General features: G+C 35.7%; 1 protein-coding gene across 1 annotated transcript in view; it reads left to right on the forward strand.

The window, feature by feature from the left end:
- LOC150090926 (uncharacterized) overlaps positions 1-14011 on the forward strand; it is a 153170-nt gene that overhangs the window by 36755 nt on the left and 102404 nt on the right. Inside the window, exon 4 of the mRNA XM_090380689.1 lies at positions 10722-10883. Within this exon, the coding sequence (XP_090236815.1) occupies positions 10722-10883 (162 nt within the window). The remainder of the gene's footprint in view (positions 1-10721; positions 10884-14011) is intronic.

Consider the following 14011-nt stretch of genomic DNA (forward strand, 5'->3'; position numbering starts at 1 on the left):
CTTTTATATGTGCACTGTCTTTTAAAATAGTATTTTTAAATCAGTTTTGTTCCGTTTCCTAGCACTGCTACCACTTTCACTTTCCGTTGGTCACTTTCCCTTCACCATTGTAATAATTAAATAGGAATGAAGAAAAGATTCTGAAAAATTGTTTTTTATATGATTGGAGATTTCAGTGAAGGGGAAACACATTTCACCATAATAACGTAAAAAAACATACAATTCCATTTCGGGATTATCATAAATGCAGTAAGATCAAGTTTACTACCCGTTTATAATTAGATGCACTAACAGAAAAGCCCAATAAACCAGAAAGTGCAAATAATTTATTCTTCGGATGAAATAAGTTTTCATATTTTCTTTAAGTTTGCAGCGGCCGGCAAAAACTTACATAAAGTCGAATTTCCATAAGTCGAGTATTACGCAAATCGGGGAGTGCCTGTACGCCTTTAGGGAATTTTTTTTTTTTTTGGTAGTCTTTCTCTTGAAAATTACCATTGGCCTCAGCTTTGTGCCATCAGCCATTCATGTTAATATAACGGTAAATCTTGTTCATTTTTTTGTGACCAATCATTCTTGCTAGCACGGATTTTTTCTCACATTTTGTTCATTTTGCTGACTGACATGTCAAAATTCATTTGAGTTTCATCCACATTTTCATTAGACATCAATTGATAGTTGTTCTATGTTTGATTATAAATTTCTGAAATGAAATTATTTTATCATTCAATTCTGTGGGCAGGTCTTCTGAAATCTTGGTTTTCTGTTGCAGGAGAAGATGATATCTTTTCATAAATCTGGTACACCAACCAGCACTGGTCTTCCTGATTCAACCTCTCGACCAGGGAAATAAAAACCTTTAAGACCGTTTGTAGATCAGATATGAGGTTGAAGAATCATCCAATCTATGGATGATGGTTTGGGAACATCATTTGATATTGCAAAGCAGATAACTATTCTAGATGCACTTCATATGACAATGAGTGCATGGAATGAAGTTTCCGAAACCAGTATTAGCAACTGTTTCAAATAAATGTGGATTAATTATTCATGATTAATTAGACAAGACAAGACATTAATTAGATCAATTAGACAAGACTGCAGTAATAGTTCAGACACAGCAGGGGTTTGTTAAGGGGAAGTCTTATCTGACCAATTTGATTGAATACTACGATGTGGTCACAAAGGAACTGAATGCAAAAAATAATTTTGATATCATATACTTTGATTTCAGGAAAGCTTTTGATGCTGTTGCACATGGAAGACTGATGTACAAATTGGAGCGGTATGGCATTAAAGGCAAGTTGCTGAAATGGATAAAGAGATGGTTGAGTGGGAGAAGACAGAGAGTGGTAATCAATGGACACTGCTCTACGTGGACTAATGTTATCAGTGGAGGCCACCAGGGTTCACTGCTGGGCCCATTGTTGTTTTGTGTATTTATCAATGATATCAATTAAGGTATATCAGGCATAATGTCCAAGTTTGCAGATGATACAAAGGTTGGCAGGGTTGTTAATGACACTAAAGACAGTATGCTACTGCAACAGGATCTATAAAAGTTAGGCAGGTGGGCTGAGAAGTGGCAACTGAAGTTTAACATTGACAAATGCAAATGTACTGCATATGGGTAATAGTAACCCAAGAGTAACATACCAACTGTGTGGTACTCCCTAACGTATGCTACACAGTTAGTACATTAAGGAGGTGGAGAATGAAAAAGACCTGGGGGTAATTGTGCAGTCAAATATTATTATTATTAGCCATATGGTGAAAGGAAGCCTGAGGATTATGCTGCACCGGCCAAAAAAAAAAATTCCCACGTTACCCTGAGAGGGAGAGAGGGAGGGGGGGGGAGAGAGAGAGAAGGGAATCACCAAGAAAGAGAAGAATGATGATATCCAGCGCTCAGGACCCTGGGTTTGCCAAGCCCATACTCACCAGATGTGAGCCCCCGGTGTACATGAAGTTCTTTGAGCAGTGCAGACGGGCTGCTAGAGCAGGTCATGGAGTTTTGTCAGTGATGTATAGGAATTTTACTAGCAGAGACAAGGAGGTTGTTGTTGTTATTTGGTTTTTAGGAGTATTAGCAACTAAGGCCATATTGCTCCGGGGATATGCGATGGTCATTCCCTGACCTTTCCACATCCTTCCTATCTGGTGATCACGGGCTCGAACCCCAGTCTAATCAAGAAGCGGGTGCTACGCACTGCTGCTCCTACCCACCTGGCTACGGAGGCGCCAGACAAGGAGGTGATTAACCCTTTGTATAAGGCAATGTTCAGGCCACACCTTGAGTACTGCATACAGGTCTAGAGGCCTCATTTTAGGAAGAATGTAGAGTTGCTAGAATGAGTAGAGAGAAGGACAGGAACAAAGGGGGTGCACTTACGAAGAAAGGCTTAAGTTCTGCAAGTTGCAGCATCTGGAGACTAGGCACCTGCAAGGTGATTTGATTGAGGTGTATAAAGCCTTGAATGGTTTGAGCAGGCTCAGTGCTGACAGGATGCTTCTGCTTGCTCAGACTAAGAACCTGAGGGGGCATAGATTGAAATTGTGGAAAGGCAGTTGTAGAATAGATGTGCGGAAGTTTGCCTTTACCCAGCCAGCAGTTGATTGCTGGAATAGACTCTGTTATTGTGGAAGTTGATAGCTTAAATAAATTTAAGGCTGAACTGACAAACATTTGGAGTGACTGGATAGGTGAAATGGGAAGTGTTTTTTTTTTTTTTTGGCTTTAACGTTCCTACAGCTTTAACGGATGAAGAAATTGCCCAGTCTGTTACTCTTAATTTTGCCAAGGATTAGGAAAATGAAGATGAACCCAAATGAATTCCAGTTACAAAACATCAAACTCTTGAAGCTATAGTCGTCCTGGGGAGAGTGTTGGAAGAAACTGGTGCAAGTGAACGCGAATATAGACTATTATACAATATTTAAAAATCTATAAATAGACTTTGTAGTGATAACATAAAGCAATCTAAAATAAGTGACTACTGTATTTTAAAGGCGTCTCTGTAGCCAGGCGGGGTTCGAGCCCGTCACCACCAAATACGGAGGATGTGGAAAGGTCAGGGAATGACCACCGCATATCCCCGAGCAATATGGCCTTAGTTGCTAATGCTCCTAAAAAAAAAAAACTGTATTTTAAATTATAATCATATTACAAAGTGTTATGTTTAATGAATATGTATATTAATTAACCTGTGGATAATATTCTTCCGATTTTCACGTATCATTTAATTGTTAATAAACCTTTGGTAATAAAGTGTAAATTTGTGCTTTATATCTTTATTTTTATAGCCTGTGGATAATATTCATCGATTTTTGCTTATTAGAATTGCCTTTTATTAGAATCAAAATTCAATTTGTAAATGTGATCACTATGGCCAGCGTTTACTGTAATTTATTCTGGAAATAAATAGTCCAAATGAAAATATAGCAATAGCTTTTAGAACTAACTTAAAAGAGATTTTCTGAAGGGCAAGTTCCCTGAAGTTGGAGAAAGACATTAATTGTACAGTATGTAAAAAGGAAATTTCATACTTTAATGTATTAGGTAAGATCTATTTTAATTTCTCAGAGAAGATGGTTAGAAATATTGTTGGATATAACTTTGTAGTAAATCAGTCTGTTTTTAAGTCAAACTAGGAATGCCAGTATCATATATTTGCACTAAGACAAATTATAGAAAATTAATGGGAACATAACAAGCAGTTGTATTTATGATTTGTTGATCTCAAATAAGAATACAGTTGTATCCTGCTTTGGCATGGTTCACGCAGTACTTGTTCACAACAGCACTCTGTGTATTTTGATACCCACCTCCCAGAGTTGTGCTGTCTTCCTCTGGAATAGTGCTATTCAGTCCAAGTGCCTTGGGAGGGATCACCAATTGGATGCCTGAGAGGTCCCATTGAAAAAGAAACTAAATGCTCTTCAATCTTATTTTCTAGTCAGCTGTAATTCATGCCTTCAAAGGTATGCCCTCTGATTTCACTGTTAAAAAATTGACTTTTAACTGATACTGTAATTAATGAGGAAACTTGTGAACTGTTGGCTAAACTAGAAATGCAGCAATGCCTTTCCAATTTATGACAAGGAAAACTTTGAAAACTCCCTCTTTATTGCCAACCAAAGTTATTTTTCATGTCTGTGAAATTTACATATCTTTGTTAATTTGTATAGTTGTTTCCACTGGTACAAGTTTCCTGTGTGTAAAACATGATGGTCATGTGCATTATTTCTTGTATATTACAAAAATATGCACTTTGTACATCCTCTAACCTGGTAGGGGAAGGGAGTGCTCAGTCTAGGGTTTTAATTAAATGAAATTTATTGAAGCATTGTTTATAAAGTTTCTAAAGAGTAACTGCCATAACCTGAACAGGAAGTTTCTTTTATCTGCACACTGCTCAGTAGTACCATTTGGTAATGCTGTTTTCAGTAGTTTTGATTTCCATTCAGTCTGGTTTATGTACATTTTGTGTCCAAGTGATTGATTTTAGTTTTGTGTGTGTGTGTGTGTGTGTAGTTTGAACTTCTCTTTTTTTAAAAATTTTCTTTGTCAGTCAATCCAGAGTTACCTCAAACTGACTCAGCATTGCACTGGCCACCCATGTCGACTGGATGCACTGCCTTAGATTTAATATGCTTTTTAACTAAGAGCATAACCTCCCTCCTGTTCTGTCCTTCCTGTATAAATTGTACTCCACATATTGTGCAGAGGGTGCAGGAAAGTATTATTACTAGCTGATATTGCAAATGATAGACCATTCATGATGGGGAGAAACTGGATGGAGATTTCAGTATCTAATTTCAAGCATGAAATTAGATACTGAAATTACAGATGTTTGTCTATTAGAAAAAAAGTTCAAGCAAAAGCGAGTAAGATCTCCTGAGAATGAGGGTATATACCTAGTAATTTTGAAGGATGTGGCAAGAGAGTGAATTGAATCATTCATTAAGGTTAATTGTGAGGGCACAATTGGACCCAGGAGAGGTTCCTTTGAACTGGAGAAGTATCATTGAGTTGCCAATATAATTATAAGAGTAAAGCAGGGGAACTACCCAACTGGTCAGTCTAAGTTCATTGGTAGGGGAAAGTCGTGTTAGCAATGATTAAGAGTGCAATACAGGGTCATTTAGATAGAAATGGAATTTAAGGAAAACATAGTGCAATTTTGTAAAGGGAAAATCATGTTTAACTAACCTGGTTAAACACAAGTAACTCTATTTTGACAGAGTTACTTGTGAATTGATGTAGGAAATAATTTCAACATTGTTTACTTGGATTTCTTAAGGCATCGAGCTTCTTGAAAGGGTCCAGAGATTGGCAGCTTGGATGGTGAGATTGGCAGAAGAATGACCGTATGCGGAAAGACTCCAATTATGTGGCTACAAGCTTGACAACCAGGCACCTCACTCAGAGGTCACCTGATTGAGGTTTATAAGGCTCTGAGAGGGATTAGTAAAATGAATTCCCATTGTTCTAAAATAGTTGTGGAGTTGGGGGAACCCCCGGAGACACTTTACAATTAACACTATGTTCTAAACAATTCCAGAACTAGGGATTATAAATTCAAATTACAAAGCTTCAGGTATAGATTAGATAGATTGTAGGAAGTTTTCTTTTAGCCTGCAAGTCGTTGATAGTGGAACAAGAGGAAGAATCCCATCGTCAATGCTGATGGGATTCTTCCTCTTGCTCAGATTAAGAACCTGAGGGGCCATAGATTCAAACTGAGGAAAGACAGTTGTAGAATAGATGTGTGGAAATTTGCCTTTAGCCAGCGGGTAGTTGATTGCCGGAACAGACTTCCATCTCTTGTTGTGGAAGTTTGATAGCTTGAATAAATTTAAGGCTGAGCTGGATAAGCATTTGGAGTGAATAGACGAGTGAAGTGAGTTTTTTTTTTTTTTTTTTTTTTTTGCTGCTGCATAAGCTTGCTTTCTTGTATCGTATGGCTCTGCTAAAGTTGCCCTCACAGGTAGTTGAGACACAGTTTGAATAAATTCAAAGGACAGCTGGATATTTACCTGTAGGAGGGAAGCATATAATTTGTGTTTTCTTATCTGCTTGGTTTGGGTTTTTTTGGCCAGTGCAGCAAAAGCCTGTGTCTTCCTTGCACTATATGGCGAATACTATTACTATTTCAGCAAAGCATTTAACTCACTCCTGCATAATAGGTTACTGTATAAGCTGGAACATGTTGGGATCACAGGGAAAATCCTTAAATGGATTGCAGGGTGTCTGCAGGGCAGGAAGTACAGGGTTGCAATTGATTACTCCTCAAGTTGGGCTAAAATAAGAAGTGGGGTCTCTCAGATCACTGTTGTTTTCTGATTTTCTTAAATGACATCTACAAAGAGATATAGGGCAGGGCAGGGCAGGATGTCAAAATCTTGTGTTGATATCAAGATTGGGAGAGTAGTTAATAATCAATGTCAAGTAGCACTTTTGGATGACTTAGGTTTCGTGGGTGGTCAGAAAAGTGAATATGTTTTAATATGCAAAATGCAAGGTGTTACACTTGGGGAATAACAACTACAAAATAATTTATATGCCTGGCAGATTTTTTGAATTATTAAAAAAAAAACTAGAAGAAAGAATTTGCACATTGCAGTAAGGGTAGATAAGATATTCTCCATGCAGGATAGGTGGCAAGGAAAGACTCATGGTATCCTATTGATTATTTTTCAAGCATTTGCTGAGAGATAGATTGACGATAATAGCACACTATAAGGCAGTTTTATGACAACTACATTCAGCTTCCTGAAATGTTCCAAAGATGGATAATGTGCCTGCTGAGATCAGCAGGAGTGTTTATATGAGGAAGACTTTGAATATTGGAGAACTAATTGAGGTCTGTAAGTCTCTGAGAGAAGAAAGTAGCGTGAATGAATAGGTCCATCAAAATTTTCACTGTTATAAATGATTCCAGAACTAGGGGCCATGCGTTCAAATTACGGGGAAAGTGGTTTCGATTGGATTGTAGGAACTTTTCTTTTAGGTAGAGAGTTTCTAATTAATGGAATAAGTTATCTCCCTGGGTGATTGAGGCAAACCGAAGAGAGAAATTCAGAAGTCAGGTGGAGGGAATCACATAGGTAGCTTATTTATTTATTTAATTTTATTTATTTTTAGCTGGTGCATCAAAAACATGGGTGTTCTTTGTACCATATGGCTAATTGGCTAATTTAAATGCAGTGAAAAATGAGCCAAAAAGTTCTTTAAACACATTTCATCAAGATGGCTTATTCTTGGCAGTATTGGTCCCTTGAAAAGTATTTCCTGAGCTTCATATTCAATAAATGTGGAGCTTTTATAAATTATTGCCCACATATGCCCAAAATAGTAGTGTATCAGAGTTATCCATCCACCAGCTAACTGTCTTTTCCACTAAGAATACTGAGTTAGTGCATGTGCACAACTTGCATTTTATCATGCAGTGTAAAAAAATGACCATCAGCAGCATATCATTTCTTTAACGTTCAGTGATTGAATTCCTTAGGAAGGAGGGTTTTTTTTTTTTTAGGAGCATTAGCAACTAAGGCCATATTGCTCCGGGGATATGCGGTGGTCATTCCCTGACCTTTCCGCATCCTCCGTATTTGGTGGTCACTGGCTCGAACCCCGGTCTAATCAAGAAGCATGTGCTATGCACTGCTGCTCCTGGCTATGGAGGCACCTATGAAGGAGGGAAACTCAGCAGTAGACATCTATGGGCAACTTTGTGATGCATGTAGAAGTGCCTGCATGGGTGTCAGCTATGCCAGAAGACGAATGAAGTATTTCAAGGATGAGAATATGATACTGTTAATCAGAAAATTTGGAGACAGTTTTTGGGGATGCTGAGTGATGCATAATGGCCATTTTTCTGCTACGGGGGGGTTGATGCCTTTAAAACTCAGCCTCTCGCAAACTTCATTGTACATTTCATTAAAAGCTTCTGAGGAACTGTGCAGAGGGAAAAAAGCTATGCTATTCATATGAATGTTGTAATGTTCCAAAACTTAAAGCTAATGCTTGTCTTTAAACTTGTCTTTATTAATGTGTTAATCATCTATTCGCAAATATCTACCACAACAAAATTAAAAGATTCTCAGCATTTTAAATGAGAGAATTGTGAAAATTCTGTACAGTAGAATAAGAGTATCTGACTAAAAATTTTGATTAATGCCAATACATACTCATCTTGTTCCAGTAATTCAAACTCAGTTAAATTGAAATGCACAGTTTCTGGTAGCTTGAACTCCAAATAACAAGGTTTACTGTTTTATTTATTTTTGTTTTGGCTGGTTCAACAAAAGCTGGGTTTCTTTGCCCTTAGTATTAGTATACAATTAATACTAATAATCATTTTCACAGTCTCTGAGAATGATTTCTCAACAAAAGGAAAAAAAAGAAAAAGAAAAATGACTTACCAATTATGAAAAATTGTTTGATAATCAATATTTGGAAAAATGATAATTTACTTACTGTCAACAGCAGATAAAGATAAAGCACACTTAAAACCAAAACACCACCTATTTGTAAATTTAATATTTTAGGCAATCTAGCTTATAAAATAAAATGAAAAGGTGCAAAGTTCAGCTCAGAAGTGCTTCCTCATCCACAAGGCGCCTCTGTAGCCAGGTGGGTAGGAGTAGCAGTGTGTGGCACACGCTTCTTATTAGACCGGGGTTTGAGTCTGTGACCACCAAATACGGAGGATGTGGAAAGGTCGAGGAATGACCACCACATATCCCCAGAGCAATGTGGCCTTAGTTGCTAATGCTCCTAAAAACCAAATAACAACAACATCCTCATCCACTCTACAGCTTCAGACTTGTCCCCCCCCCCCATAATTCTTCAAGACTTGAAAAAACACAAACTACAGGCACTATGAGAATGATAGCACTGTCAAAGAAGCCATGCATTTGTGATTATTAATGGCTGAAATCAACTTTTACTGCAGTGGTATTTTTGATCTCCATTGCTGGCAGAAATGTGGAATTTCTGATGACTTGGTAGAAGAGTGGCAAAGTGTTTAAGTATTTGTGAGACTGTTCATTTTTATATTTGTAGCTTCTTTTTTGTCTTGAATGTGCTCATTGCTTTCAGTACACTAATTGTATTAAACATTTCAATTAATGAACTTTGGAATGAGTTTAATATTTTACAGTTAGTGAAGATTGAATATGAAGATAATGCTTTGCATGCTGACTGTTATTGGAAAAAAAATAAATAATAATATGAAATGATCATCTGGTAACCTTAATACCTGAACATCATTAAAGTAATCAGACATCTTTGACATTAGTGCATTGCAGTGCAGATATCAAACAAGGTTTTTCCCAGTATGGATTCTCAAAGAAAATAAAGCTGTCATGTTCATAAGGATGTCAACTGCAAGACTGAATATTAAAGATGCTTTGCAAAATTATAGAAATAAGCTGGAATGTGTGCTTACAACAGGAAATTTGCAATCTGTTTGTTGTCTGTAAATGCTCCTTATAAGCATACCTAGAAAATAAGAGATTACAATATGAAAAGAGCTGAAAGAAGCAGAATGAAGAAGAAAAAATACTATTGAGGAGCTTGAGGAAAGTTAAAGATGGTGAACAGCACCTACTTCAAGAACAGAGAAATTGAGAAAATAAAGACAAAAAGTAAGCTATTTGATGATGTTTACAAGAAGCTGAAAAAGACTGGATAAAAATTATCTTCAGGAAGCTAAACCTTGCCCATGCTGTGCTTCAGGGAATTAAGGTCATTAAAGAGGTAGGATATTCAAAAGAATTTTTGCAAAAATTCTTTTGAATATCCTTTTTTTTTCTTCTAAAATTCTATTTTAGAAAAAAAAAAGCTAACTTTTTTTTCTAAAGATCCAAAGAACAATTAACTGTGTAGTGAAAATTTAATATGGCATGGCAATATTCATGTTGTTTTTCTTTGTTTTTTTTTTTTTTATTTATTTTACAACACAATGCCAACTACATCAGTTGTTTTATAAAGATTGGAGATTCATATCACTTGTTATGTAATGTGTACATTTAGTGTTGTATATTTAAATGATTTTATTACATTGTTATTATTTGTCTGTTTATTAGATAATATTTTATATTAACGTTGAGATGGTTTAAATATTTCTGTATTTTTTTTTTTTTTTCTAATAAATGTCTAAATAAAAAAAAGTAGTGCTGAAGTGATAGAAGAACTGCATGGCTGTAAAGGATGATGAGGATGCTGCTGTAAAAATAACATTTAATAAGTTGACCTCCATGTGTTAAATAGTAATTAGTTTTAATTTAACTATAAATTAATTAAGAGTCATATTAGCATTATATTCTTTTGGTTACTTTTAAGAAAGTTTTAGTTGTATTTCAACACTTTTTTGGTTTTTGACCAGTTCTGGAAAACATGCAGCATGATCTGGAAAGCATTGCAGATGTCCAGACCCTGGATTTGACTCTTTTTTTTTTTTTTTTTTTTTTTTTTTGTCTAAAATATGTGAAGGTATTTGTAGATTATCACAGCAGTCATCACGGTCATACTATATGTTTTACAGGATTTGGGATCGATTTCATGTAGTCTGGGATGTTTAATATACAATCCAAATAATTTGTTACAAAAATGTTAAAATGAATTTACGAGTTCTCTAACTAATAGTATTTGGGCACTCTTTTGATTAATTCCTCCCCCCCAACCAACTCAAATTACTTTCCTTCATGATTAGATCTTACTCCAATGTGTAGATACTGCACCAGATGAAGGGCACGCCAAGTATCTCTCACTTGGTCAGCTGTCAAATGGTTTGGAAGCTGTTGAGCTTTATCAAAAAGGTATTAATGTTATCAGAAAGAAATTGGAAGCTATATCTAGTTCTGAAGAAGACCAGGTAAACTTTTATGCATTTGTAATATATATATATATATATATATATATATAAATGATTTTTTTTAATGTAACTCCTTAAAAGAAAAGTTTAAAGAGTTGCACAGAGAAGAGGTATACAGTAGATGAAATGGTTTCAGTGAAAGCAAGTTTAATAAATTAGGTATGACAGATGCACCTAAAAGTGTAAAGCAGCATTAAAGGATGCAAGAGTATAAGTAAGTTGTAATAATAGTAATTTAATTAATTATGCATAAATGGATGTGAAAGTTACACAAGGTGCCAGTAACTATAAGGGTGAGGAAAGTAGAAAAAGAAGAGTAGTAGATTGGTGAAAGGTGAAAGAATGTTAATATCCTAGAGGTTATGATGAATTAAGTAAATTATGGGTTGAATTGTCAAGCCAATATAAAGTGGGGGAACTGTAAAGTAAAATTAGTACAATAAAATGCAAATAAAATAAAATGAAAATGGTATGGTATAGTTGTCATCAGATATGGGGGGGGGGAACATATTTAGGAAATGGTCTAATGTAGGTAATGCAAAAAATGCTTGATCTGATGCCAGCTGAAATAAATATTGATACATGATCAGATATTTCATCAGGGAAAATAAATATCAATATTTATTTCAGCTGACATCAGATCAAGTATTTTTTGCATTACTTATATTAGACCATTTACTAAATATGTTTCTCCCATATCTGATGACAGCTATACCATTTTCATTTTATTTGCATTTTATTAGTATTTTGTTGTACTAATTTTACTTTATAGTTCTCTCACTTTATATTGGCTTGGCAATTCAGCCCATAATTTACTTAATTCATCATAACCTCTAGGTTATGATGAATTAGTAGTCACAGAACACTTTTCATCTCACGACATATTCACGGAACACCTACGAAACATAAGTTTAGCGGAAGCCAAAGAACTGTTTGCTAATATTTTATTACATACGATGCACTGTGCATCAGAAGCATCTTTATTTCCAACATATGTAAAGCTGAAATTCAAATAACTGTCATTGTACTTTCGTTTTGGTCTTTTGTTAGTTAGTTCCTGTTTTTTAATTTCAGATTTTTGGGGAACAAAAGGCTGCGATTGTTCGTTCTCACTATGAAATGCGACAATGTTGTGTTTCTTTTCATCGACCATAATTGCACTACTAGAAGTACTTTACTTCTCGTTTTAACGTTCTTTTTTTCAACCACGAATCCATGGTCACATATTTTAATAATAATATTTTTAAATACTAATAATTATAAAAAAAAAATTTATACAAGGAAGTGAATTTAGTTATGATGTTGGTTCACTTCCTCCTCTCCTTTAACCCATGTACCCCAGGCTAAATCGCATACAAATAGCATACTAGATCACCACATTGCTACTTTTTTGTAGGTGTCATTACCTCTACGCATACTTCTCTATGCAAAGCCCACTAAAATAGTGTTTCGTGATCTATTTGATTATTAGTCTATGCCAGTATATTAATAACCGAAAAAAATTATGTTAAATATTATAATGATACATAAGTGGCGTACGCTACAAATATGCAAAATTTATTTATTTTATTATTATTATTATTTTTTTTAATTATTAATTACGATTTTTCGTGGAATACAGTTTGAGAAATGCATCTCTAGGATATTAACATTCTTTCACCTTTCACCATTCTACTACTCTTCTTTTTCTACTTTCCTCACCCTTATAGTTACTGGCACCTTGTGTAAATTTCACATCCATTTATGCATACTGCTGGTTAGGACAAGTAATGCTGACATAATAGGGCTTACAGAAACATGGTGCCACCCAGAGATAGGGGGATGACGAGTTTCAGTATGGTATGCATAATGTATTTAGGAAGGATAGGAAAGATAGAAGCGGTGGTGGGGGTCATGATTCTTATTAAAAGTAGCCTGAGTGTGATGAAAGCCTTCCCAGATTCAGACATTTCACATGCTAATATAGAATCTGTATGGTGTGAGATAGTAGGAAGCAAAGGTATAATGAGAGTGGGAGTAATCTACAGGCCAGGTGATTGTGAAGATTATGATGAGAGCCGCTACATGCAAATGGGATGGGCAAGTAAGCATGAATGTCTTATGGGTGATTTTAATTTGCCTCTAATTTATTGGAGCAAATGGGAGGGAAACTTCACATGGGGGACAAAATTTTTAAATCAACTAGATGATTGCTATTTGTATCAACATGTCAGGGAAAGTACTGGGGAAAAGAATACTCTAGACCTCATAATCACCCATGAACCAGATGACATAATAGGGCTGACAGTACAGGAACCAGTAGCAGGAAGTGAACACGGAATCCTATGGTGAATGATGAAGAGAGAGGTAGCAGTAGTTAAAGGCAAAGGAATGGGTTATAATTTCAGGAAAGGAAATTATGACGACTTAAAGTGCTACATGGCCTCTATTAACTGGGTAGATATCTCACAGAGAGCAAACACAATTGAATTATGGTATACCTTTAAAACATTAATCACAGAAGCCTTGAATGCATATATACCATTAAAAAAATGCTCCACAAGGAGGATTCCAAGTTGGATGAATAATGAAGTTGCCAAATTACTTGAGCAGAAAAGACTGCATGGAAAAGTTACAGAGCAATAAAAAGTACTGAAGCCTATAACAGCTACAAATTGATCTGTAATAATGCCACTGAAAGGGTTAGGCTGGCAAAGGCAGATTATGAGAAATCGCTGGCAAAAAGAGCAAAGAGGGGGGGGATATGGGATTCTTCACATATATAAATGCAAAGAAGAGAAGAACAAACCAGATTGGACCCTTATGTAATGGACATGGGATAATATTAGACCCCAGCTGAAGTTGCAGATGAACAGTTACTTGGCATCAATATTTACAGAAGAAAAACCCTTTACGTCAATGCGAAATTATGGGAGTGAAGTTGAAAAAAATGTAATTAATGATGTTGAAATTTGAAATTTTGCATGTTTAGTTAGTGAAAAAACTTTCAAGCCTACAGGCCAGTAAGGCTCCTGAGGTTGATGGCATATACCCTATAATCTTAAGGGAGACGGCAAGTGAGTGCATTGAACCATTGAGGCTAATTATGCGAGCATTACTGGACTCGGGGGTGATTCTGTTGGATTGGA

Source organism: Mastigoproctus giganteus, chromosome 1, assembly GCF_048544385.1.
Source record: "Mastigoproctus giganteus isolate SK-2022 chromosome 1, ASM4854438v1, whole genome shotgun sequence".
Classification (NCBI taxonomy): Eukaryota; Metazoa; Arthropoda; class Arachnida; order Uropygi; family Thelyphonidae; genus Mastigoproctus; species Mastigoproctus giganteus.